Here is a 26625-nt window from a genome sequence, read left to right as displayed (position 1 = left end):
CACACAGTATCCTTTCCAGTCGGGGGTTCCCGTCAGCCCTACCTAAAGTCAAAACAAATTATGTCTCCATTGCACTTGCCATTAAAGAAGTCGGCAGTATTTTTGTTAAACCCAATTGCTGTCATCTCCTGAGAACTGAAAAGTGAACAGCCACGTTTACCCCCAGATCAAAGATCAGGAAACTCAGAGACACACTGTTTAGATGAGGCGCTCAAGGTCACCGGTGAAGTTAGAAAGAGCTTGAGCTGCAGGTAAGTCTTCGCCCCCTAGTTTTAAGCCGCGCCTCCTTAGCTGATTTTCCCAGGGATAGACTGTCCTAAAGGGCACCTTAGGTTCATGCTACAGTCAGTGTTCAGGGCTCTTCCTCTCCAGCGTAAGGACAAGGGTACTCCTTAGCAGAAGGTGAGTAAAGACCTCGAAGGATACTGGGGTCCCAGGCCCGCAGCCGCCTCGGGAGATCCGCTCCGGATTTTGCAACGCAAGCCCTCCCGGCCTCCGCTGGGGCTCCCTCATCTGGCAGGAGCCCAGAGCTTCTGCAGCGCGCCACCCCCACTGAGAGCGGCTTCAAGAAACAGATCCTGCAGCAAAATCTGCCGGGGCCCTGGCAACAGGAATCAGGCAGCAAACCCTGGGAACAGAACCCTGGCGCCCCAGGCACGCGGCACTCACCGCGCCCACGTCGCTGCGCCCCACCCAGCGGTGCCGACCCTTTGGTCCCCCGCCCTTCTCTCCAGTTCGTCCTCAGCCCCGGCCGCCGCCGGGCTGGCTATAGAGGCCGAGGGGCCGCGGGCACCTGAGTGCAAGGGATTCCGCGGCACCACGTGTCCGGCACGGGCTAAGGCGGGCGGAGCGGGCCGGGCCCGGCTCCCCGGCCCTGAGCGCAAAGCAGCAGCGACGCGGGGTCCCGTGCGCATCGGCACCTGGCCCAGTCGGGGCCCGGTCTCCCGAGCGCACGTAGGTGCCTCCTCCTGGACAGCGCGATGGGGCCCTTCTGGGCGAGAAAGGGTAAGACCGGGATGTCTATGGGAGCTCTGCTGTCAGTACCCGCCTACACGGGAGGGCGACTGATGGTCTTTGGTTCAATGAGGGCCGACATGGGGCGCTCCGAACCCCAGGATCACCCTTTCCAGTGCGGGAGGGATCCAGGGTGCTCGGCGACATACAGAAGAAGGTCATGGAAAATGCGGCATATAGGGGACTTTCAGCAGATGGAGGCCAGGGGGAAGGCATTCCTGTTTGATTGGTTTGATTGGTTGGTGAGATGGTCGGTGTAGACTCCTCGTTGCAACAAGCAAGATTGGCCTGGCCAATGCATAGGCCGTCGGTTTTGAATCTCCCTTTACTGGTTGTCCTCAGTAAAGGGATAGGTGTTTTCCAAGGAGCCTCCACTGAGCTCTCCAAAGAAGGAGACAGTCCCAAGTCCCCAGAGGACACTTTTCAAGTTTCTGCTTCCTGGGGAAATTTTCATAAGGACTATTCCAGGTGAGAAAGGATGACCCATTTTCCATTAGTGTGTTGTTGAAGGGCTACATTGATGAGTGCAAAACCTCCTCATGGTGGGTGGTATCAACAGGTTTGGATTTAAAATAGAGGTGAATTGTACAGCAGAAGAGATCTGTAAGCTTAATTTAGTATGTGGAAAGAGATTCTGAGAGCTTTTTAATGAAAGAGGCCACTTGGGGAAAATCGTTGATTTTATCTTCCCCAGTGTCCAGCAGGTAGTGCTATCAAGGAAAACAGAAGCCTCCACTGCTAGGTTCCTCTTGGGTTCTCTGACCCTGAACCCAGACGCTGTGCAGCAGAAGCAAAAGGCAGCTGTAACATCTAGATATCCCTTCTCAGAAAAGGGCCACATTTGAACCCTACAGATCAGAATCTTTTTTTTTTTCCCATTTATTTATTTTATTGCATTTTAGGTTTTGGGGTACATGTGAAGAACATGCAAAATTGTTGCACACACGTGGCAGTGTGATTTTCTGCCTTCCTCCCCATCACCTACATCTGGCATTTCTCCCCTTGCTATCTCTCCCCAGGAATCTTAAATTTAAAGTTTATGCCAGCTCAGATTCTTCGGCGGCACCTTTTAGGAATGTTTGTCTTTTGCTTCCACAGGGTGGAAAAGGAGTCAGGTATTCCCTATGCCAAGTTTTCTCCACTTGTACATTTGGGAGAGCAGAAGCACATGTCTCTGAGAGATGAACCCATGTGAAATCATTTTTTATATGCTTCAGATTTTAGAGCACCAATATATTATCATAGTGCAGATTTTGGTTACTTGATTTATTTGACAATGACACTTTTAATGCAGAATATGTTTTAAATACACTGTTCAATTCATGATGATCTGTACATATTTAAATAATATTTTATTCACTTGATTTGTATTTAATAGTCTTTAAGGTGACATCATAATAGAAACTAAGCATAATAGAAACTAAGTATGCATTCTTCGATGCTGATGCACTGAACAAAACAACAAACAAAAAATGGGTCCAAAACTTCATTTTTACAGATGATCTACTGAGGCCTGCAGAGAGTGAGTAATGTAGCCAGTGGCACACTTGAACCAGCTGTCTCCTAATAGTCGTGTGGGATATATATATATATATATATTAGTAAGAGTATGTAAAAGATAAGCACAAAAGAGTAATACTACAAACTAGTGGTTGACAAGGTTTGGAGATGCATTGAGGGTGAGAAGAGTGTGACATTAAAAGGGTAGCATGAAGGAGATCTTTGTGATGATGGCATAGCTAGGTATCTTGATTATTGTGGTTACACAAATCTACACATAAGATAAAATATCAGGCCTGGGGCGGTGGCTTGTGCCTACAATCTGAGCACTTTGGGAGGCTGAGATGGACAGGTTGCTTGAGTCCAGTTGCTTGAGACCAGCCTGGGCAGTATGGTGGGACCCCATCTCCACCAAAAATAAATATATATATATAGGTGGACAAGGCAGTATGTGCCTGCAGTTCCAGCTACTCAGGAGGTTGGTGCAGGAGGATTGCTTGAGCCCAGGGTGCAGGGAGCTGTGATAGCACCACTGCACCCCAGCCTGGGTGACAGAGCAAGATCTTGTATCAAAAATTAATTAATTAAAGGAAGGAAAGAAAAGAAATAACATAGAGTTATAAAGAGACATTGCACCAATGTCAATTTCCTGGTTTTGATATGATACTGTAGTTATGTGATATAACCATTGGGGAAAACTGAGTGAAGGGTGCATGGGATCTCTCTGTACTATTTTTACAACTTCCTGTGAGGCTATAATTATTTCAAAATAAAGAACTTTCTTTACAGTCATTTTTAAGTACATCAAATTTCAACATTGGCTATTTTTCTAAATCTGAATGTATACAAAATACCTCACTTTACTATATGCAATTTTAAGTATTTAATACATACTTAAAATACTTGTGGTACAAACTAACACCTGCATATAAATTTATTGATATTTTAAATGATCATACATGCCATGAAGATGTAACTAATTATGCTAGGGTATCAAATAGCGTCTTGGCAATAAACACTAATTTCAGTTTGGTTAATTTCTTTTTATTTAAAATTTTGGAAAACAAGGATGAAGTGTTTTATTTAAATAGTATTTGTGCAAAAATAACAGCTAGTGTTTTTATTTTCTTCCCTTTTGTGTGTGTGTGTGTGTGCTTGAAAATACTGAGGTTTTGAGTCTACAAGTGGTCTTTTCTTTTCCTCTTAGCAGAACGTTTTCTGTGGTTCAGGTGACGGAACCCAGAGATAGCACCAAGCAGAAGTGATAGAGGGGATAGGACAAAAAAAAAGAATAAAACTGATGTTCATAAATATCTCTCATTAGAAAAATTAGGAAAGTAAATTAAGTTAATTGAAATATCTGAAAAGTCTTTTGTGGATGGTCAGAGCCACCCTCACCCACATCAGGGTGTTTCTTCTTCGGGGTTGGCCACCAATGGAAGAAGTCCCAGAATATCTAAATGTATCCCCAAAGAAGACAGGAAACTAAAGCTTCCGTGGTCTTGTAGACTGACAGAGGTGCTGGCAAAGAAAGATTCCTGTGTATACACTTCTGATGAAAGAAATGTTCTTTTGCATGGGAGAAGGCAGTATTTCCAGAGCTTCAGTTTTTCTAGTATAGTTCACAATTTTTATCATCTCTGAATATGAATCATACTACTATTTACTCATTCTTGCTTAAATTGACAAATTATTTTTTACTTGGCTTTTATCAAAGGAATAAGGTCAACCCACGAAATACCATGTTTCATATGTTAGTTACATTTCTTCTGAAGGGTACAAATACACATATACAAAAGATATCCATGAATCACCTAAAATTCTGTGTGTACTACCACCAGTAGTACACCTAACATATCAGGAAACACTGTACAATGACACAACTTTGGAAGGCGCTCCAGGGCCTGATGATGAGAAGAAGCCTAGCTATACAGAGTAACTAAAGAAAATATTAAATTAAAAATTTAGCTCTAGATTATTTTTCTATATAGTCTTGTGTCAAAATGTGGTTAGAGTGAGTACTTCTAGTGTTAGAGCAGTCCATTTCATTACTGGGAGGATCCAATTATCCTTATATTGGGAGTAGATTTGAAATGACCTAATTACTTCGACTGTCACCCAACCAAAAATTCTCTATAATACCATGTGACACTTTGCCAACTGCCTCATCAAAATCTATGTGCTCTGCCAGCTCTAAGTCTATCTGTAAAGAGAAAAAAAAATCTGGACTTGGTCCAGGTAATTCTTTGATCTCTGTCACATTTTTCTTTTCTAAGCATCCAGAAACCAATGTTTTGCTAATTTGTATCAATATTGTCCAATATTTCATTTCAGTCTTATCAATCAGTGTTTCACAGGCTTTCCCTTCTCTCTGGTTTTTGAAAATTAGAACCATATGCTTGACTTCTAGATTTGTAATATCTTGACATCTCATGTCCACAGTTCTTCATAGACATTAAGAGTGATACCATAATTCTATTTGTATAAGATGAGATTATAAAGCCCAGTTCATAACTTGTCAAATGTCTTAAGAGAAGCTAGTGAAATGACTTGACCTGAGCTTTATTTTCCTTTGCCAAGTTTTATTTTGTCCTTTTTAGTTTGGAAATCATTTTTACTTGACAGAGAAGCATGAGTCACTAGAAAGACTAGAAAGTCCTATATTCTCTTAGTTATTCACCAATATTAAATGAAATGTAACAAGTAATGAGTTTATACGTTTGCTTCTTACTTAAAATATAAAGTGAGTATTTTTCTGTTTCTTAGTATTTTTGTTAATTCATAGTTCAAAATTAGAATTCAGTCTCCTTGATACTGAGAACTGAAGTTTTACCATATCAAATGTTCTTGGGACCAGAACCCTAGATTTTTCCATTTTTTGCATTAATTGTAAGGGTATTTATTATCCTAATATTTAACTCAGCTTTTAAATTAACCAAACATCATTTTATGTGAAAATGGTAGGATGTGAGAGAGATTACAAAATAAGAATATTCCGAATGAACTTCTAAGTTAAAATGTGCAAGTTGAATACAGAAAGAGAAAGAAGTAAGAAGTTATCTATTTCTCTGAAAATAAGGAATGAAATATGAATTTAACCTCAGAAGAGTACATATTTCCTTATTCCCTAAAGAAAACTGTGAACCTTCGGTGACCCAACTAATGACAGTTTCCTGACTTAAAACCTTAAAAATCAATTAGGGTTCAACTTACTGACTGTGAGAGTTTTCTTCCCAAGGGCAGAGCTGACATCTTTTGTAGTATAAATGAAGAATGGGTAGAGGGTAATATTAACTAGTTATCTTCCTTCTTCCTTGATTTAACCTGTGCCCAGGGAAATTCAATTCATAATTTCATCAATTTCACACCATTAATACACATCAAATTAACTTTAAAAGGTATGGAATGATAGTCTAAGTGAGTGGGAGCCATTAAACCTAATGACACTTTAATGCATTCATCACATTGATGCATGTCTTTTAAAGGGCCATTATATTTTTCCATAAGAGAGAAGGGGTTTGAAGGTGTAAACTTTATATTATCTGTATGAACATTCTTTAGTATCCATTTTGTTCTTAAGATATGTTAAAATGAAAGGTGGATACTATAAAGTTATTTTTAAATTTTAACCAAGGGGAACATTTGCTGTAGCCCCCAAGAGTAAGGTTGTTGGGGGTGCTTTGTCCATGGTGCTGAAACAAGCTCTTCCTCAGTGACCTCACTACAGAATTAGGTACAGAAAGGAAAAAGAACAACTGGCATTTCTTCAAGTTAATGACTTACAAGAAGACAAATATTGACTTTAAAAATCATGTATGGTTAATTTTTATAATCAGCATAGAAAGAGAACTTGCAGACCTTATTAGTTTGTATATCTGAGTGATATGCTTGTAGGATGAATTTGCAAATATTTGTTTTTAACCTATTTGAAGTACAGCTTGGAAATTTTTATCATTTACCTCCTACAATTCCTTTATTTATTAAATTAATAATATTTAATATTTAATAGTTGTCAATTTATATTTGTTTTCTAAAAATTCTTTATATTTTTTAGTTCCATAATATTGCTTTCTCTCTTTGACTTTTATTACAGTAGATACTTTGACCATTTTTCGTATAATTTTAAATAAGAAAAAATTATGGCTCTTCAAATGATGGGCCATTATTTGTATTAACATTTATATAGTTGTAGAATATTTATGATCCACAACAGATTGTCAAGAAATACTTGATGCATTTAATTGTGAGGATTATGAAAATTTTTTATATATGGCCCTTGTCCCTGAGAAACCTTAAATATAATTATTGCATTTGCATAAAAATATAATAACGACACAAAGCAGTGTATATTACTGGGATTTAAGGTCATTGAGACTGGACTTGTTTGAAGTTTTTACAGATTTACCTCAAGTATGTAACACAGTTCCCAACTCATAATGAGTGCACAAAAAAAAATTTGTTAAATGATTTAGAACAATAGTGAATGCATAAGTGCAAAAAGAGCTAGAATTCACCAATCAGATGGTGTTGATTTACAGCTACCCACTTTAGAAGGGGTATGCACTGTCCAATTATTATCATGTTATAGCTGTTTTCCTCCATGCATTAAATTATGAAAGTAAAAATAAGTCTATCATGTTTTAATGTATATTAAATGTTAGGTATTTTTTAAATGTTTTACACAAGACAGTTCACTTATTGCTCACTACAATTATTATAATTTCCTCTTCTGAAATGAGGAAAGTTAAGAGACTGTCTTAATTTAAAAGACTGTTTTTCTAATTACCCAGTTGGTAATTAGAAATTCAGATTAAAACTCAGTCTATCTAATTCTGAGTTTTTAACCATTACTATGCCAAAACTCCAACCTATCCTTGAGCATTTAAGAGCTTTTGTAATTTTCATGGCATCATGTAAATTTTAGCTCTTTAGAAATCTTTCTCTTGACCTGTTTATGGAAGATCTGTTACCTAGGCAACCTTGCTTTTCTAATTAACAGTAAAGAAGTCGCTTTCCTCCCTCTTCATAACAGGAAAAAGGAAACTTTATTCATGGGGAAAAGCATAAAATCCCAGAGCCAGAGCCATCTTTTGGGTTTATGTAGAAAGCAGAGGAAGAAAAATGACGGAGTTGGAAAAGAATAGATAGTCCTCTCTACCCTCTGCGCTAAGTTGGAAATGTTTTGTGGGGACTACAGTGATTCTTCTCTAGCAGCTAGAGTGTTTTCTCCTCCTTCTTTTTGAAGTGAAGTAGCTGTGTCATGAGGTTCAGCCAAAGACTTTTGAAACAATGTTCCAGACAGAGGCTTATTTTTCAGTTTCCAACAACACCCTGAGCTAGATCGATAATGTTTTATACAATTATATTAAAATTATGTATAGATGTTTAATTAGTCCATTATATAATTTCCTCACAGTATTTCCCAGTCTGGTATTTCTTATCTTTATGCCACATTTTTGGAACCAAAGCTTTTAAATTCAGCATCTATTGTTTAGTTGTCACCACCAATCATCACTGAGGTTTGTCTAGAAAACTTACCAATCATCTTGAACTTCACTTTCCATAAAGAAGTACAAAAAGAACAGATTTAGTAGCTTAGCTAAGTTAATTACACAAAATTCTTGTCATTCACAAATTTGCATCCTGACATACAGCTAGAAACTTAAAAATGAAAGTTAATTAAGCTCAATAGTGCTGAAAACATTCCACATACTGACAATATCTAAACACTTATTTTTCTTATTGGAAAAGACCAAAGACAATCTGATTTTCCTTGCCGAAATAATAACAAAGTAATGCATTAGGTGAGGTGTAATAGTCTGTTCTCACACTACTAATAAAAACATATCTGAGCCTGGGTAATTTATAAAGGAAAGAGGTTTAATTGACTCACAGTTCCGCATGGCTGAGGAGGCATCAGGAAACTTATAATCATGGTGGAAGAGGAAGCAAACACATCCTTCTTCACATGGTAGCAGCAAGCAGTGGTGCAGAGCAAAAGCCAGGAAAGATCTTTTAAAAATCATCAGATCTCGTGAGAACACTCTCACTATCATGAGAACAGTGTGGAGATAACCGGCTCCATGATTCAATTACCTCCTACCATGTAACTCCCACGACATGTTGAGATTATGGGAACTACAATTCAAGATAGGATTTGAGTGGGGGACACAGAGCCAAACCCTATCATTCTGCCCCTGACCCCACCCAAGTCTCATGTCCTCACATCTCAAAACATAATCATGCCTTTCCAACAGTCCCCTAGTCTTTACTCACTCCAGCGTTAACCCAAAAGTCCAAGTCCGAAGTCTCAACTAAGACAAGGCAAGTCCCTTCTGCCTATGAGCCTGCAAAATCAAAAGCAAGTTAGTTACTTCCCAGATACAATGAGGGTACAGGTATTAGGCAAATAGACCCATTCCAAATGGGAGAAATTGCCCAAAACAAAGGGGTTACAGGCCTCATGCAAGCCTGAAATCCAATATGGCAGTCATTAAACCTTAAAGTTACAGAATGTTCTCCCTTTGACTTCATGTCTCACATCCAGGTCATGTTGATGCAAGAGGTAATCTCCCATGACCCTGGGCGGCTCTGCCTCTGTGGCTTTGCATGGGACAGCTCCCTCCTAGCTGCTTTCATAGGCTGGTGTTGTCTGTGGCTTTTCCAGGCACACAGTACAAGCTGTCAGTGGATCTACAATTCTGGGATCTGGAGTACAGTGGCCCTCTTCTCATAGCTCTACTACGTAGTGCCCCCAAGCCCACATTTCCCTTCCACACTGCCCTAACAGAGGTTTTCCATGTTCTGCCCAGCAGCAAACTTCTTCCTGGACATCTAGGTGACTCCAAATATCCTCTGAAATCTACATGGAGTTTCCCAAATGTCAATTGTTGACTTCTGTGCACCCACAGGCTCAACACCACATGGAAACTGCCAAGGGCTGGGGCTTGCATCTTCTGAAGTCAAGGCCAGAGCTGTACTTTGGCCCCTTTTAGCCATGACTAGAACAGATGGGATGCAGGGTACCATGTCCCAAGGCTGCGCACAGCAGAGGGGCCTGGGCCTGGCACGCTAAACCATTTTTTCCTACTAGGCCTCTGTGTCTGTGTTGGAAGGGACTGCTACAAAGATCTCTGACATTTTCCCCATTGTCTTGGTGATTAACATTGGGCTCCTTGTTACTTGTGAAATTTCTGCAGCTGGGTTGAATACTTCCCCAGAAAATGGGTTTTTCTTTTCTATTGCATCATTAGGCTGCTAATTTTCCAAACTTTCATGTTCTGCTTTCCCTTGAACGTGCCACTTAGAAATTTCTTCCACTAGATATCCTAAATCATCTCTCTCAAGTTCAAAGTTTCACAGATCTCTAGGGCAGAAACAAAATGCTACCAGTCTCTTTGCTAAAACAGCAAGAGTGACCTTTACTCTAGGTCCCAACAAGTTCCTCATCCCCATTGGAAACCCTCTCAGCCTTATTTAATTGTTTATATCACCATCAGCATTTTGCCAAAGCCATTCAACAAGTCTCTAGGAAGTTTCAAACTTTCCCAGGCCTGTCTTCTTCTGAACCCTCCAAACTGTTTTATCCTCTGCCTGCTACCTATTTCCAAAGTTGCTACCACATTTTCAGGTATCCTTATAGCAGCACCCCCTCCTGGTACCAATTTACTGTATTAGTTCATTCTCATGCTGTTAATAAAGACATACCTGACACTGAGTAATTTATAAAGGAAACAAGTTTAATTAACCCACAGTTTCACATGGCTGGGGAAACCTCAGGAAACTTATAATCATGGTGGAAGGGGAAGCAAACATGTCCTTCTTCACATGGCAGCAGTAAGAAGTGCCAAGCAAAAAGGGGAAAATCCCCATATAAAACCATCAGATCTCCTGAGAACTCACTCAATATCACAAAAACAACATGGAGGTAACATACACCATGATTCAATTACTTCCCACCAGGTCCCTCCCATGACATGTGGAGTTTATGGGAACTACAATTCAAGATCAGGTTCAGGTGGGGACACAGCCAAACCATATCATGAAGTGACTGACATATTATTGATATGCTTTCCAATCTTGTATATATCAGTAAATATCTAGAGTCTTATAGTAAATTAAATGTGTGATCACTTGATCACTTGCTCCAGAATACTTTTTTCCCAGTTATTGAATTATGTATTCTGTTATCCAATTATCATATATAAAAAGAAGAAAATAAACTTCATCATTTGACCCTAGGAGAAAGGATGAGATAGCACATAAAACACCTTAAATTTGTTTTTAAAAATTTGAGTTTACATAGCAATCCCTGCTTTATATTTCCTTTGTACAATCACTTTTTCATATTTTTCATCCCATTATACTAGTTTTAATCTATATTTCACTGCCCTAAGGAATTTCCTTCTCTTTTTATACTAGCTGTTTTCATGTACACCAATGAAAATTTTGCACACTAAGGAAAAGTAAGAGGTGAAAACATTCAGACACACTCTTGACTTCCTTAATGGACATTCACAAGAAGTGAAACATTTCTTTCCTCAATGTCTCTAATATATGTTACAAATTAGATCAGGTAACATTAATGTGATCACAAACTTCCAGCTGTTCAGATTTACACATTCGTGTTGCTTGTTTTACTAGCCCACAAGGGAAATACCACCTTCTGGGACTATTTCCCCCAATCAGGATATTTAAGCTGGAAGCTTTGTCAGACTGCATCAGTGTTCTGAGTAAGCAGGAATGCAAACTGCAATTTTAGCATTAGCATTCTACTTAGAACAAAGGGAGGCACCCGGAAGCAGTACACAGTAGTGCAGAGTTTTCTGGTTTCCCTTTAAAGATTAGGGACAGCCATTTGACTCTTGGGTTAGTTTGAACAAGTCTCCAGTCCTTGTCTCCAGAACTGAAGCCTTATGTAGTTCTTCCTATTTGATGGAGACAGTAATTTTTAATCATTTCTTCCCAAGAGGTAAGTTTGTTTGTTTTGGTAAGAGAGGTATATTTGTTTTGCTAAGGGGTTATATTCTTGCTAAAGATTTGTCATAAAAATCTTAAGGAACATGTGATTAACTAAATCACATTTTGTAAAATGTTGCTGATATTCCAAATTAGCCTAGTTTTGGAGTTAGAAAGGATCAGGAGAAAATTTAAGTTTTCAAGTGAGCATTTAAATAGCAAAGAATTTGTATTGTCTGACTTATGATTCCTGCAAAGAAATTATAAATTATGCATTATAAAATTATCACTAATTTGTCATTAGTGTAGAAAGCTGTTTTGCTTTTATCAAACCATACAAAACTAATTTCTGTGGGTTCTTCACTGAGTCACTCTGATCTGACTGACCAGGAGAGAGCTGCTAAATATAGTAGCATGCTGCCATTTCCACACTTGGCAGGTTGACAGTAGTTAAGTAAAGAAGTTTCAATTAGTTTCTATTTAGAGTTTATTAAAGATTATATAATAATTTTCTACTGCAGGCTTAGCTCTAGAATGTAACTGAAAATTAGTGCTCTTGATCTAGAATCATTTTAAATTGAATTAATTTGAATGTCATATGCTAGTTTTTTTGCAGTTCTACAAATTGAATACTTCTGTAGTATATGAGAATTTATACATGTTCTCCTGGTTGGGAGCTTTCACAGATTAGGATTGAAGTGTCATATCTGCTCTTAAGTAAATGTGTTGTATTATTTATTGCTAAACTATCAACTGTGTACATTTTCAAAAATAGCTACCATGAAGGTAATAGCTTAGTTTACAACTTGGAGACTCTTGCATGTGAAACTGGATTTAAACACAGCTGTTTTTCTTATTGGCTTCAATCCAGTTGGCATTAAGTGGGTACCAGCTAAACTCCCACCTCAGCAAGAGGGGAAAGATTGTTGGCCAATGCTCTAAAGGCAGATTTCTCTCTAGCAAGACTTACAATGTTTCTGCATGAATCCAGAAATCTATCCTGAAATTATGGTAATTATTGTTACTGTTAGAGTCATCTCATTCCTAATAACATGGAGAGTTGTCTTACCTGTGCTATCCTTAATTCCTCACACCTACCTGATGCCCCAAACCTCACTTTATTTGAAGTCACTTAGGTGTAATAGCAAAGCAATTACATAAGAATAGTGCTATTACTGTGCGGACAAACTAAGAGCAAAGTTTTCCAACCTTAACTGCATGTTGGAAGATGTTACCGGAAAGGGGTCCCAATCCAGAGCCCAAGGGAGGGTTCTTGGATCTTGCACAAGAAAGAATTCAAGGTGAATTCATAAAGTGAAAGCAAGTTTATTAGAGAAGTAAAGAAACAAAGGAATGGCTACTCCATAGGCAGAGCAGCAGCATGAGCTACTCATTGGCTATTTTTATGGCTATTTCTTGCTTACATGCTAAACAAGGGGTAGATCATTCATAAGTTTTCTGGGAAAGGGGTGGGCAAGTCCCAGAATTTAGGGTTCCTCCTTCTTTTTAGACCATATAGGGTGACTTCCTTATATTGGCACTGGTAGGAGTGTCTTTTAGCATGCCAATGAATTATAATTAGCATTTAATGAGCAATAAGGATGACCAGAGGTCACTTCCATCATCATCTTGGTTTTGGTGGGTTTACGTCAGATTCTTTACCCCATCCTGTTTTATCAGGAGGTCTTTGCGACCTGTATCTTGTGCCAACCTCCAACCTGTGACTTGAATGCCTAACCTCCTGGGAACGCAGCCCAATATGTCTCAGCCTTATTTTACCCAGCCCCTGTTCAAGATGGAGTTGCTCTAGTTCAAACGCCCCTGACAGAATCACATGGTGGCCTCCATGCATCAATATTTTTTAAATGTCTTATGATAAATAAGATTTATCAAGGTTGAGAACCTGTGCCTTAGAAAGAATTGTCTTCCTGCATGATTTTAGCAGTTATTTGAAACTGCTCATCCACTCCACCCCCAGACATCTATATGAGGTACTATGTTATTTATCTTGAGTTCTAATTTGATTGCACTGTGGTCTGAGAGACTGTATTATTTCTGTTCTTTTGCATTTTCTGAGGAGTGTTTCACTTCCAATTATGTGGTCAATTTTAGAATAAGTGCAATGTGGTACTGAGAAAAATGTGTATTCTGTTGATTTGGGGTGAAGAGTTCTGTAGATATCTATTAGGTCCACTTGGTCCAGAGCTGAGTTCAAGTCCTGAATATTCTTGTTAATTTGCTGTCTTGTTGATCTAATATTGACAGTGGGGTTTTAAAGTCTCCCACTTTTATTGTGTGGGAGTCTAAGTCTCTTTGTAGGTATCTAAGAACTTACTTCGAATCTGGGTGCTTCTGTACTGGGTGCATATATATTTAGGATAGTTAGCTCTTCGTCTTGCGTTGATCCCTTTATCATTATGTAATAATGCCCTTCTTTGTCTTTTTTGATCTCTGTTGGTTTAATGTTTGTTTTATCAGACACTAGGATTACAACCCCTGCTTTTTTTCTTTGTTTTACATTTATTTGGTAAATATTCCTGCATCCCTTTATTTTGAGCCTGTGTGTGTCTTTGCATGTGAGATGGGTCTCCTGAATACAGCACACCTATTGGTCTTGACTCTATCCAATTTTCCAGTCTGTGTCTTTTAATTGGTGCATGTATACCATTTACATTTAAGGTTAATATTGTTATATGTAGATTTGATCCTGTCATTATGATGTTAGCTGGTTATATTGCCCGCTAGTTGATGCAGTTTCTTCATAGTGTTGATGGTCTTTACAATTTGGTATGTTTTTGCAGTGGCTGGTACTGGTTTTTCCTTTCCATATTTAGTGTTTCCTTCAGGAGTTCTTGTAAAGCAGGCCTGGTGGTGACAAAATCTCTCAGCATTTGCTTGTCAGTAAATAATTTTATTTCTGCTTCACTCACAAAGCTTAGTTTGGCTAGATATTAATTTCTGCGTTGAAAATAAGTTTCTTTAAGAATGTTGAATATTGGCCCCTACTCTCTTCTGGCTTGTAGAGTTTCTGCCAAGAGATCTGCTGTGAGTCTGATGGGCTTTCCTTTGTGAGTAACCCGACCTTTCTCTCCATCTTCCCTTAACGTTTTTTCCTTCATTTCACCCTTGGAGAATCTGATGATTATGTGTCTTGGGGTTGCTTTTCTTGAGGAGTATCTTGCTGGTGTTCTCTGTATTTCCTGAATTTGAATGTTGGCCTGTCTGGCTAGTTTGGGGATGTTCTCCTGGATAATATCCTGAAGAGTGTTTTTCAACTTGGCTCCATTCTCCCCGTCACTTTCAGGTACACCAATCAAATGTAGGTTTGGTCTTTTCACATAGTCCCATATTTCCTGGAGGCTTTGTTTGTTCCTTTTCATTCTTTATCTCTAATCTTGTCTTCATGCTTTATTTCCTTAAGTTGATCTTCAATGTCTGATATCCTTTCTTCCACTCTTCCACTTGATTGATTCAGCAATTGATAATTGTGTATGCTTCAAGAAGTTCTCATGCTGTGTTTTTCAGTTGTGTCAGGCCATATATGTCCTCCTCTAAGCTGTTTATTCTAATGAGCAATTCATCTGACCTTTCTTCAAAGTTCTTAGGTTCCTTGCATTGGGTTAGAACATGCTCCCTTAGCTTGGAAGAGTTTGTTATTACCCACCTTCTGAAGCCTACTCCTGTCAGTTCATCAAACTCATTCTCCACCCAGTTTTGTTCCCTTGCTGACAAGGAGTTGTGAATTTTTGGAGGAGAAGAGGCATGCTGGTTTTTGGAATTTTCAGCCTTTTTGCTCTGATTTTTTCTCATCTTCCCAGATTTATCTACCTTTGGTCTTTGATGTGATGACCTTCTAATGTGGTTTATGTGTGGATATCTGTTTTGTTGATGTTGATGTTATTCCTTTCTGTTTGTTAGTTTTCCTTCTAACAGGCCCCTCTGCTACAGGTCTGCTCAAGTTTGCTGGAGGTCCATTCCAGACCTTTTGTGCTTGGGTATCACCAACAGAGCCTGCAGAACAGCAAAGATTGCTGCCTGTTCCTTCCTCTGAAAACTTTGTCCGAGGGCCACCCAACAGATACCAGCCAGAGCTCTCCTGTAGGTAGGTAGGTGTCTGTTGACACCTGCTGGGAGGTATCTCCCAGTCAGGAGGCACAGGGGTCAGGGACCCATTTGAGGAGGCAGTCTGTCCATTAGCAGAACTCGAGCAATATGCTGGGAGATCCTCTGCTCTCTTCAGAACTGGCAGGCAGGAACATTTAAGTCTGTGAAGCTGTGCCCAAAACTGCCACTTCCCCCAGGTGCTTCCAACTCCCAGGGAGTTGGGAGTTTTATCTATAAGCTCCTGACTGGGACTTCTGCCTTTCAGAGATGCCCTGCCCAGAGAGAAGGAATCTAGAGAGGCAGCCTTGCTACAGCAGCTTTGCAGTGCTGTGGTGGGCTCTGCCCATTTCAAACTTCCTGGTGACTTTGTTTACACTGTGAGGGGAAAACCACCTACTCAAGCCTCAGTAATGGCTACATCCCTCCCCCCATCAAGCTTGAGCATCCCAGGTCAACTTCAGACTGCTGTGCTGGCAGCAAGAATTTCAAGACAGTGGATCTTAGCTTGCTGGGCTCTATAGGGGTGGGATCTGCTGAGCTAGACCACTTGGTTCCCTGTCTTCAGCCCCTTTTCCAGGGGAGGGAATGGTTCTGTCTCACTGGCATTCCAAGCACCACTGGGGTATGAAAAAAAATCTCCTGCAGCTAGCTTTGTGTTTGCCCAAATGGCTACTCAGTTTTGTGCTTGAAACCTAGGGCCCTGGCGGTATAGGCACCTAGGGAATCTCCTGGTCTATGGGTTGTGAATACTGTGGAAAAAGCATAGTATCTAGGCCAGAATGCAATGTTCCTCAAGACACAGTCCCTTGTGGCTTCCCTTGGCTAGAAGAGGGATTTACTCAACCCCTTGTGCTTTCCAGGTGAGGTGATGCTCCACCCTGCTTTGGCTCACCTTCTGTGAGCTGCACCCACTGTCTAACCAGTCTCAATAAAATGAGCCAGATACCTCAGCTGGAAATGCAGAAATCACCCACCTTCTGCGATGATCTTACTGGGAGCTGCAGACCAAATCTGTTTTTATTCAGTCATCTTGCCAGCCACCCCCAACTTTTAAATTACATAGTGCATTTTACCACCCAATTTATTAGTTCATTTTGACTTCATAAATGAGTTTTTCAAAAAGGTTTACACTAATAACTCATTTTTAATTCAAGTAGGGAGAAACACGCCATCTTCATTTTTATAGTTAAATATTTACAAAGTATTGCAGCATCTTTTGTGCATATTAATTAAGTCATAGGCCTAAATCAGTTGTACCTTGTTGCAAGAAGCCTAAATCCAATTTTAAAAAGCGATATGAATTGTACCAAAATTGAATTTGAGATTGATTTTCATATTTCAGAAAATAGTGTTTCTGAAACACATGGAATAACACTAGTTTGAAACATTTCAAATGCTTTAATCACTCAAAGTCTTTTAGGGTAAGGTGCTGTTGGCCTAATTCATGTGGCCAAAAATTAAATTGCAGTATAGGAATATATCTGAGGAGGGCCATCTGCCATCCTCACTGAGCTTCCCTCCAGCCCGCACTGAAAAAGATTCTTTGAGGTTTAGGCTGAGTGTACTTCTCAGGGGACACATCTGACAAAATGCCCCATGTGTATATACTTCTTCTATCTCTAATGGCATGAATAATGAATAAGAAGCTTATGAAATATGCACTCAAATAGCCTTACTCTCTTTTTAAGAAAACACTATGCCACACCTATAATAAGGGGAAAAAAATTGGAAACACTGAAATTAGATTTGTCTTGAATTTAATGATTTTGACATAAATAAATGTTTTTTCCATGCAAATTTGAGCTTATTCTTTCCAAAAGAATTATTATGAGGTAGAAAATCAACATTACCTATTTGGAATCAGCATTTTCATAACCAGTTACTATGCCATAAATTGGAAATAGCAAGTAGCTTCATCTAGAAGATTCATAATTTGAGAGGTGTTGACTCTGTCTTTTAAAAAGAACCCATTTTTTATCCCTTTAGCACAAAGAGGAAAAATTCTGTATTAAGGTTCCCTTTGATGCCCACATAAAGCAAAAGCAAAGTGTCTCGCTCTCTCTCTCTCCCTCTCCCTCTCTCTCTCACTTTCTCTTCCACTCTAACTATATTTCTACCTCTCCCTCATTCCCTCTCGCTTATTTTTTTAGAGAAAGCAATAAAATTATACTCTTAGAATTCTATTATAAGTGTAAGAAATGAAGGGAGATGGAGAGGGAAAAAAAGAAAGGAAGGAATCAGGACTGTTTGGTAAAAACTCATATCCTGGTAGAAATAAAGCAAATTCTCTTTACTTTAAAATTTTGTTCAAAGGTCTTATATTTAAACAACAATGAAAGATAAATTATGGAAGTGGAAAGCCATTTATATCTTCATTCAGTAATACTTACAAAAACATAAATTATTACCAATAGCCTTATCAAAACAGTCTTATAGGAACAACATCATAGTAAATGTCAGGAGGTATTTAGAACTTAAATGAGCGAGTATACATGAAAATGAGTTGTAAAACTAAATATATAAGGCAATAGTATTAAAAACTTATTTTTCCAAATTTTCTTTTTATGAATATGCAAAGTGTAATTGTTAAATTTTTAAAGCAGAATTTAAACTGCTTAGTATTCAGCTTGGTATGTGGATGCAGACATATGTATGTTGGAAACAGCTAATAAAAGAATAATAAAACAGAGGGTAATTTCTACATCATGAAAATGAATTTATTATTAGGTTCTGCTCTTAATTCTGTCACCATTACTGATCTTTCTTTGTTTGACCTAAGCCTGCTAAAACCTCTACATTTATACTAAAAATAAACGTGACTATGATGAGCATTCATCAGTTTTTGAAGGATTAAAGTGCCTCCACTGATCACACATGTGTGGATTTTCTATTTTACATAGGTAGCTAGGATCCAGGTTTTGTCAATTTTACTCGAACAAAGACAGTTGTAATCAAGGAATAAACATTTATTTAAACTAACAAATAAATGTGCATTGTATGGGAATTATAAAATCAATGAATGCATTCTTTTTTATCGCATTTTAGGTTTTGGGGTACATGTGAAGGACATGCAAGATTGTTGCATAGGTACACACATGGCAGTGTGATTTGCTGCCTTCCTCCCCATCACCTATATCTGGCATTTCCCCCGATGCTATCTCTCCCCAACTCCCCACCCCCTGCTGTTCCTCCCCTATGTGATGCTCCCCTCCCTGTGTCCATGTGTTCTCATTGTTCAACACCCGCCTATGAGTGAGAACATGCGGTGTTTGATTTTCTGTTCTTGTGTCAGTTTGCTGAGAATGATGGTTTCCGAATGCATTCTTCCCTATTATGAAATAGTAGCTTCTAGCTGAATCAACTTTTCTTTGGACAAGTTGGAGAAGAGAAGTGGGGAAGGGAAAAAATCAACCCAAGGAAGCTTTTAATTGGCATAAGTGAATCCACACTTTTTTTATTTGCACTCCGGGTATTAAAACATACAGTGTTTGAACCAAACCTGACATAGGATTGAATCAGAAATGACAATAAGATGCTGTGCCAGCTCAACTTCAACATGTTGATATGTTTTATATTATAATACTCATACATGTAATCTATTCTGTCAGATTTTACAAGTATTTGTGACAGAGACAATAAATACCTCCAAACTCATAAATCAGTTGCTTTTTAAAGTAATTCAGTGTCAGAGAAATAAATGTAAATTATCAGTCTAGTAAAATTTTTGCTGTTTTCAATGTCTCCTCTTTCATAGGCACTTAAAAATTTGACGTGGATGAATTTCAATTTATTTGTATGTAAAATTTAACATGATTGAATTAAATACTCATGTTTACTAATGTTCATAAAATATACATCATACAAATTAAGAGGAATTTTAAGTTTTAAGTTATTGAGCTTGGGTTACTAGCCCAATCTTTTTCAATGAGACTCCTTTGAAGGACTGTCAAGTTTGAAAATAAAACATTTACCATTCAGTGTTCATCCTAAGATGCTCTGAAATATATTTATCTTTGCCATCAATGATCTGAAACAGCAGGATACTATTTTGCCATTTTTAATGATACCGTGAATAATATGTTTTCAGGTTTCATTTTTCTTGTTGGAAAATTGTGTGGTGACATTCCCTGAAAATCACTCCTTAACCCCTACTCTCCGTAGTACACATACATACAGACAGACAAAGGTGGAAGACTCATACTACATGTTGGTTTAGGTTTTAAGGAAATCAGGTCATGGTGATATAATTAAAATAGGTTTGAAATATTTTAAATTGCCCATTAAGTAACCTAGCCAGTTTTCTTCTAGCATCAGAACAGGTCAATTTTCTTTAAATACCAAATGAAGTTGTTGATTTATAATTAGAATCTTAAAATAAAAATAGTTGGATCTTTAAACATTAGCAACACATATGGTTCAGTAAGACGTGAGAACCAAGGAAACAGCAGATCCACACCTCGCATTTCACTTTAAATCTCAGACCTTAACTGGAAATTCCTACACTATTGAAAGTCTCTCTCTCGCTCTCTCTCTCTCCCTCTCTCTCTCCCTCCCTCTTCTCTCTCCCCCCCTTCTTCCTTCCCTCTCTCTCTCCCTTATTCCCAACTTGAATACTTGTGTTTGCTTAATTTAAAGGAAAATATGACAAGACTCTACTTTTTTGCCAAAAAGTCCATTAGCCTCCTCTAATTACAAGCCTTGTGGTGTCATGCCAGCTCTCACTAAGAGTTGCTCAGGAAACAGTAAAACATACAGAATGAACTTGACTTCTGTCATTTTATACGCTAATAAGCTTTAAAGTATGGAATGTGCTTCTACTTAAATTGTTCAAATGTTTTACACGACAAGCAATAGACAGGGCTAAGTTGTTTTTAATCTGGTTTGGTTTTAAAAAAACAAAACAAATAAACCACAACAACAAAAAAGCCTGTAATCCCAACACTTTGGGAGCCTGAGGTGGGAGGATTGCTTGAGACGAGGAGGTCAAGTCTGAAATGAGCTGTGATTGTTACACTGCACTCTGAGCAATAGAGCAAGATTCTGTCTCAAACAACAACAACAAAACAATAAAAAATAAACAAGAAATGTAAATTTTACTTTGAAACATTCTATTTAAACACAACATTTTATGTGATAGGAGAGGTTTTAGATACTATTTAAAACACAGATTACTGCATTTTCTTTGTGGCACTACTGAAAACTACCAAATTGATGGCAGTGGTGTTTTAGTGTCCTTCGTGTTTATTTTTAGGGAGTACAGGTCATTACAAAAACAATTTTAGTAAACATCCTTGAAATATAGTTAAGTTGGTTCAAGCTGCTACATCTTTTCACTCTCTGTTTTATGTAATAATTAATTTTGTATGAAAGTTGGCCTTTCATTTTGGTACGCCAATTCCATGTAAAAACGAGGCAGAATATTTAAATTAGATGACAAGCTAAAACAAAAGCATTGAGATTGAGAAGGTGGGGTACAAGAGAATCTCATATGACTCTAATACCTTTTCCTAAGGCTACAAGTTATTTTAAAAAGCAAATGTAGTATAGCTTATTATTAATACATTTGTACTCTGAGATTAAAGCTCATGCTATAATTTTAAATAAATTTTCTTCAGACTTTCTTTTTTTTTCTGAAATGCAGTCTCACTCTGTTGCCCGGACTGCAGTGCAATGGTGTGATCTCCGTTCACTGCACCCTCTGCCAGTCCCCACCACTGGCCTGCAAGTGATCAAGCCTTGACCTCCCAAATAGCAAGGATTACAGGGGCATGTGCCACCACAACTGGCTAATTTGTGTATTATTAGCAGAGATGGGGTTTCACCACATTGGCCAGGTTGGTCTCAAACTCCTGACCTCAAGTGATCCTCCCGCCTCGGCCTGCCAAATTTCTGGGATTACAGGCATAAGCAATGCCTTTCAATTGAGAATGATCTTGTCTCCTAGGAGATGTCTGGCAATGTCTAGAGACATTTTTTTATTTTTAATGACCTGGGTTGGGGGTAGGGAGAGCTGCTACTGGCATCTAGTGAGTGGAGGCTGGAGAAGCTGCTAAACATCCTGCAATGCAAAGGACAGACCCTACTCCAAGAATTTTCTAGCCCAATAAGTTAATAGTGCCAAGGTTTGGAGACTCTGGAATAAAGCCATGAACTTTCAAAGAGGATGCTGTGTTGTTGGATATTTTCCATTCCTAATCCACATCCACGTTGATCAAGTAGAGCTCTCTTCACAGAAGCACAGCAGTTGCCATGGTATTCTCTTCCATATGAAAGCAGCAGTTTTCCAGAGCTTCCATTTACAGAATGTACCATATTTACTCAGATTCTAATGTGTATTAAATGTGCTTTGGAAACTTAACAAGAAACGTGCAAGCTCTCAGTAAAGAAAACTTGTAGGAAACAAAAACTGAACAGCAGGCTTCTAGTTTCTCCTCTCCCAAAACGGCCTTGGAGGATTCAAAAATGGGAAGTGTGAATAAAACTGCTTTGTATTTTAAGTAGAAGCATTTGGTAAGTATTGATATAATGCCTTCAGGACATAAAATCTTCACTTGTTATATGATTGCTTATTTAGAAATGTGATGAAGTGTGAAGAGACTGCACCAGCAGGAGGAATCATTTAAAATTTTAAAAATCTAAAAAATAGTTTCTTAGAACATGTACATGGTTACTAGTCAACTGGCATCTGCAATAGAGCCTTCTTGTTTCAGTGTCAGAAATGCACTGACTGTTAACTCATTAACAGGCCAGAGAGAGCTTGATGGTCATCATTTATTTATATTAATTGGCTGATTTGAAGTCAAAAGTGAAGCTTATCCCTTTTAACCTATAATTTGCTATTTTTAATTCAACCAAAATAAATGGAAACATAAATTTCAGAAACTGGCAAAGCAAGTATGCCTTACTCATTTAATTTTAAATAATTTGGAACTTCTGATCATGGCGAAAGCTATTAGAAAACCACCCAAATCTACCCTGCTTTACCCAGCTGATTTATGCTAATGTGTAGACTTGTGCTGTCCAATATGGTAGTATGAGGCACATGGTGATCAAGCACTTGAAATATGGCTAATCTGAGCTGAGATGTGTTGTAAGTGTAAAATACAAACTCTAGGTTGAAGGCTCATCCCCCCAAAAAAGCCAACTAATTTTAATTTTGATACTGATTACATACTGAAATAATGTTTTGACTAAATTGAGTTAAATAAAATACATTGTTAAATTAATTTTACTTTTTGCTTTTTACTTTTTTGATGTTACTAGTAGGAAATTTAAAAGTACATCAGGCATTTTATATTATAAAATTATAACTAGCTCATATATATTTCTGTTGGACTCATTACATTTCTTTTGAACAGCATTGGCCTGCACCATTCAAGTTTTAATTAAGCAATAACTTTCCTGATCGAATAAGCATTTTAAAAAGGATATCAATGAAGGGAAATTAGAACATATCATTTGCTAATCACTTCACTAGTGGCATGGATTGCACAGTGTTAAAGCCCATTTCCCCATTTCTTCTTATAGGAACATCTGCTTCCCCAGAAAGAGGGTTTTAATCCTAGAAATGGTTCTTCTGCCTTCCAGGAGCCTTCTACTTTCCTAGCAGGTTCTTCCAAACCATTCCTCCCAACACTCGGTACTCTCTTTTCTATGTGTTTCCAGTCACAGTGTTCCCTGTTTGGGATGCCTCACCTGCTCATCTTCCCTCAAGCTTCAAGATCTCACCCAAATTTTTCCTACTGCAGAATGGTGTTGCCCAATTGCAAGTCGTCTCTCCCTCTTCTGACCTCTTCAGCACTTAACCAATACCTGCTTTTCTCAAACTGCGTTTCTTCTAACACTGGGACTGCCAGGTGTTACATTTTCTGAGAGAAAAATAACTTTGTGGTTAAATGAGTTAGATAAATACTGAGTTCAGTGTCGTCAAATTGGTCTCTTTGCTGGAGAATTTCTTAGGGCCCTTAATAGGTTAATCCGGATTGAGAAGTTTTAAAGAGCCATATGGTATAGAGCATTTCCTGGTCTTTTTACATAATGGAGCGTATTTGTTTCTCCAAGCAAGTTACAGGACTAAGTTCTGGCAACACACTTTGAGAAATCCTGTCAAAGACCATAAATCAGCGCATGCTTCTTTCGTGACCTTTTTTTCTTCTCAGTTGGAGCCATTATATAAATCTTATTCATTTACTTAAACTTTCAAATTTTTATTTCTTATTTTCTAAATATACTGTATGTGATTTATTGAAGCCTAAAATTATCATGGTTAGCATCATGCAGAGTTAGTTATTACCTGTTTATTTACCTTAATATATCAAATGATCATACCACATTTGTATTAGTCCTGTTAATAGTAATAGCAACACTAATCAGGCATATACAATAAGCTAAACCTATGGTTCTTACTGTTGCACAATACTTTTAAATTTTAACTCTGATTTAAATTTTAACTCAGAAGTACAGGACAACCTGCAACCCACTTAGTATGAATAGCATTAGCAACAATAAGCAAAACCAAAAAATACCACTGGCATGTTTTTTGAGGGCAAAAGGAGTAAAATCACTATAAAATACAGGCCAGGGTCAGACAGAATACTACAAAATGAGAAAATTTAAAAAAGAGAACTTAATATTAAAAAATGTACTAGGGATAAGGAAAGACTAAAAAGAATAATAAAGTACCACCAGAAACATTTTCATCGTAAAACAAAAAATGCCCACTTCTATCAAATATTGGCATGGTTGTATGTGAACTATAACTTGTTTTTCCAAAAATATACACTTACCAACCAGTTTCCAAGCCTAATTGATTCACTAACATTATACACACTACATGGACTAGCTAAAATTTGAATATTTATGCATGTTACAGATAAAAATGAAAGATGTAACCTGGGAAATATCATGTGAAATCTGACCCAGAAACTGTCTTGTATTGATCCATTATTTCTTTTACTGTCCTGATCAAAGTGAGTCCTATTGTAGCCTTTATTCCATTGCTATCTATCTATCTATCTATCTACCTACCCATCTATCTGTATGTATGTGTATATTTTTGTGAGACAGACCCTTCCACACACATAAGACATGACTGAGAGATCCTCTGCTTTATGTCTCTTTATATTTCTTGTACTTCATATAATTGACTTGATATTTGTGAGATCTTTGACAATGGCATTAGACTAAACATCATATTGAAGAAAGAAGTAGCTATCTTCTTGATTTCCACCTCAAAAATCAACAGTATATCTTAAGATCCAAGTTTCTCTTAATGACCAATTTTAAATATCATCCATGACTTTGTAATATCCTAAAATCTCTTAATCAATTGATCAACGGTGTGTATCTATAATTTGTTTACTGCATTTAGGACCAGGTGCCTTGGGAGAACAAAAAGAAAGTGAGACACATACTTTCTTTGCCTTCGGGATCAAGATCTGGTTGGGAAGAAAAGACAAACATATGATTTGAAAACAAATGGAGAGCGAATGCTAAATTTTGTGGAACCTATACTCCAGTTCAGAAAAGTGGAACAGAAAGCAAGCTGGAATAGCCAAGAAAGTCTGTAAAATAAAGCCAATTTTGAAAAACTATTAAAGCCAAAGGAATGGTTTACATTATGTTCTGATAGATATTAGAGAACTCAAAATTTTTGAGGAGAGGGTCTGTAAGATAAATCCTATACTAAAATTAGATTCATATAGTCCAGTGTGGAAATCGGGTAGAGTCTAGGAGAGCCTGCAGAGAGAGAAGACCATGTCAGAGATTCTCGGCTTTAGCCTGCATTGGAACAATGAGTGGGCAGTGGCTGTGGGACTAGATCAGGAGTAGTTTTTGAGAGGAGCAGACAGGACCTGGTGACTTACTGGAAACGGGAGGTAAAAAAATGTGGGTGAGATGGCCAGAAATGACCCCAGCGTTTTGAGCACTGATGAAAAAGTAACAATAGCTAATTATTTTGAATATTTGCTCTGTGCAGACAGTGTTTTATGTGCTTTTACTGGGTTTTCCCAAAATTCAGGATGCATTTATTGATGTAAGTACCAATAGTCCCCCATTTTATAAATAAGAAGACTAAAATTCATAAAGAAAATGTAAATTTTCCAAAGTCACAGCTGAGCAGAAATTTTAATTCAGACAACCTAGATGCAATGCTCTTAACTTATATACTATTCTCTGTCTCACTTCCTAAAGGAATAATGGTAATGTAGATCAATTTGGGATGAAGAGCTAATTAAGGGAGAATTAAAAATGACATATAATTTGAAATATAATTTTGATTTGGGACAATAGCATCCAGGTGAAATTTGAAGATAAAAGACCTCAGCTTGGACAAGCTGGAGATTTAAATTCCACAATAAGCATGAGAGAGAAGTTAAAAGCACTGAAGGAAAGGGAAACTCACAGAGGCACTAAAAATGGCAACTTTAAATATTTCTTGAGGTTATAAAGTTGGTAAACATGAATATAGATATTTCGTGTTACGTGACCCTAGGCCAGTGCTCCACCAACTTCTTTTACTGCATATCTCTATAATAACAGAATTGTTGAGCACACACCCTTAGTATTTAATATATGTGGCTTACTCTCCATTATTTCTACTTGATAATGTAACTAATGAAGAGTTTCCTACTGGGAAGAGAAGCAGCTCCATAATTTTCTGCTTTGCTTCTTCCTGCGCTGTCATCATTAACTTCAATCTGCATCTCTTTTGCTGAGCACTTTTTAAAGCCACTTCTCCATTTTGTTGAGTTAAGACTATTCTATATGGTCCAGGCATGCAAACTGCACTCTGTTACAATACCCTGTGAATCAAAGAGGGACACCCCTGTCTAAGCCTGCATAATGGAGCTCTCATTCTCACTGCATTTATATAGATAACACTAGGTATCTCCTGAGGAAGCTAAATGAGGTTACTGGTATCATTCTACAAGTTAAACATCACAGTATTTTTTATTTACAAAGTGCCACCCTAGCATTTCTTTTTCCATGGCCAGTAGTTTCTTTAGCTGCTCTTCACCCTGATAAGGAGCTCCTCTGCACTTTGGA

General features: G+C 38.0%; 1 protein-coding gene and 1 long non-coding RNA gene across 5 annotated transcripts in view; both read left to right on the top strand.

The window, feature by feature from the left end:
- The first annotated feature begins 355 nt into the window (after positions 1–355).
- SYBU (syntabulin) overlaps positions 356–26625 on the top strand; it is a 114124-nt gene continuing 87854 nt past the window's right edge. For 2 of the 4 annotated variants that reach the window (XM_032252084.1, XM_032252107.1), the window contains exon 1: positions 356–1005. Coding sequence is in view for 1 of the 4 variants with exons in the window: in XM_032252107.1 (XP_032107998.1) it covers positions 981–1005 (25 nt within the window). In the remaining 3 variants the exon portion in view is untranslated. The remainder of the gene's footprint in view (positions 1006–26625) is intronic. The other 2 variants (XM_032252066.1, XM_032252116.1) reach the window with 1 other exon arrangement.
- On the top strand, positions 10347–25169 carry LOC116532719. The gene is made up of 2 exons (XR_004260942.1): positions 10347–11485; positions 24947–25169. It is a non-coding gene; the product is annotated as an uncharacterized LOC116532719 (long non-coding RNA).

The sequence above is a fragment of the Sapajus apella genome, unplaced genomic scaffold (genome assembly GCF_009761245.1).
Source record: "Sapajus apella isolate SASKATOON/1434 unplaced genomic scaffold, GSC_monkey_1.0 scaffold3, whole genome shotgun sequence".
NCBI classification, from domain to species: domain Eukaryota; kingdom Metazoa; phylum Chordata; class Mammalia; order Primates; family Cebidae; genus Sapajus; species Sapajus apella.
The sequence above is the reverse complement of the archived record's forward strand: the minus strand, read 5'-3'. Positions and strand labels throughout refer to the sequence as shown.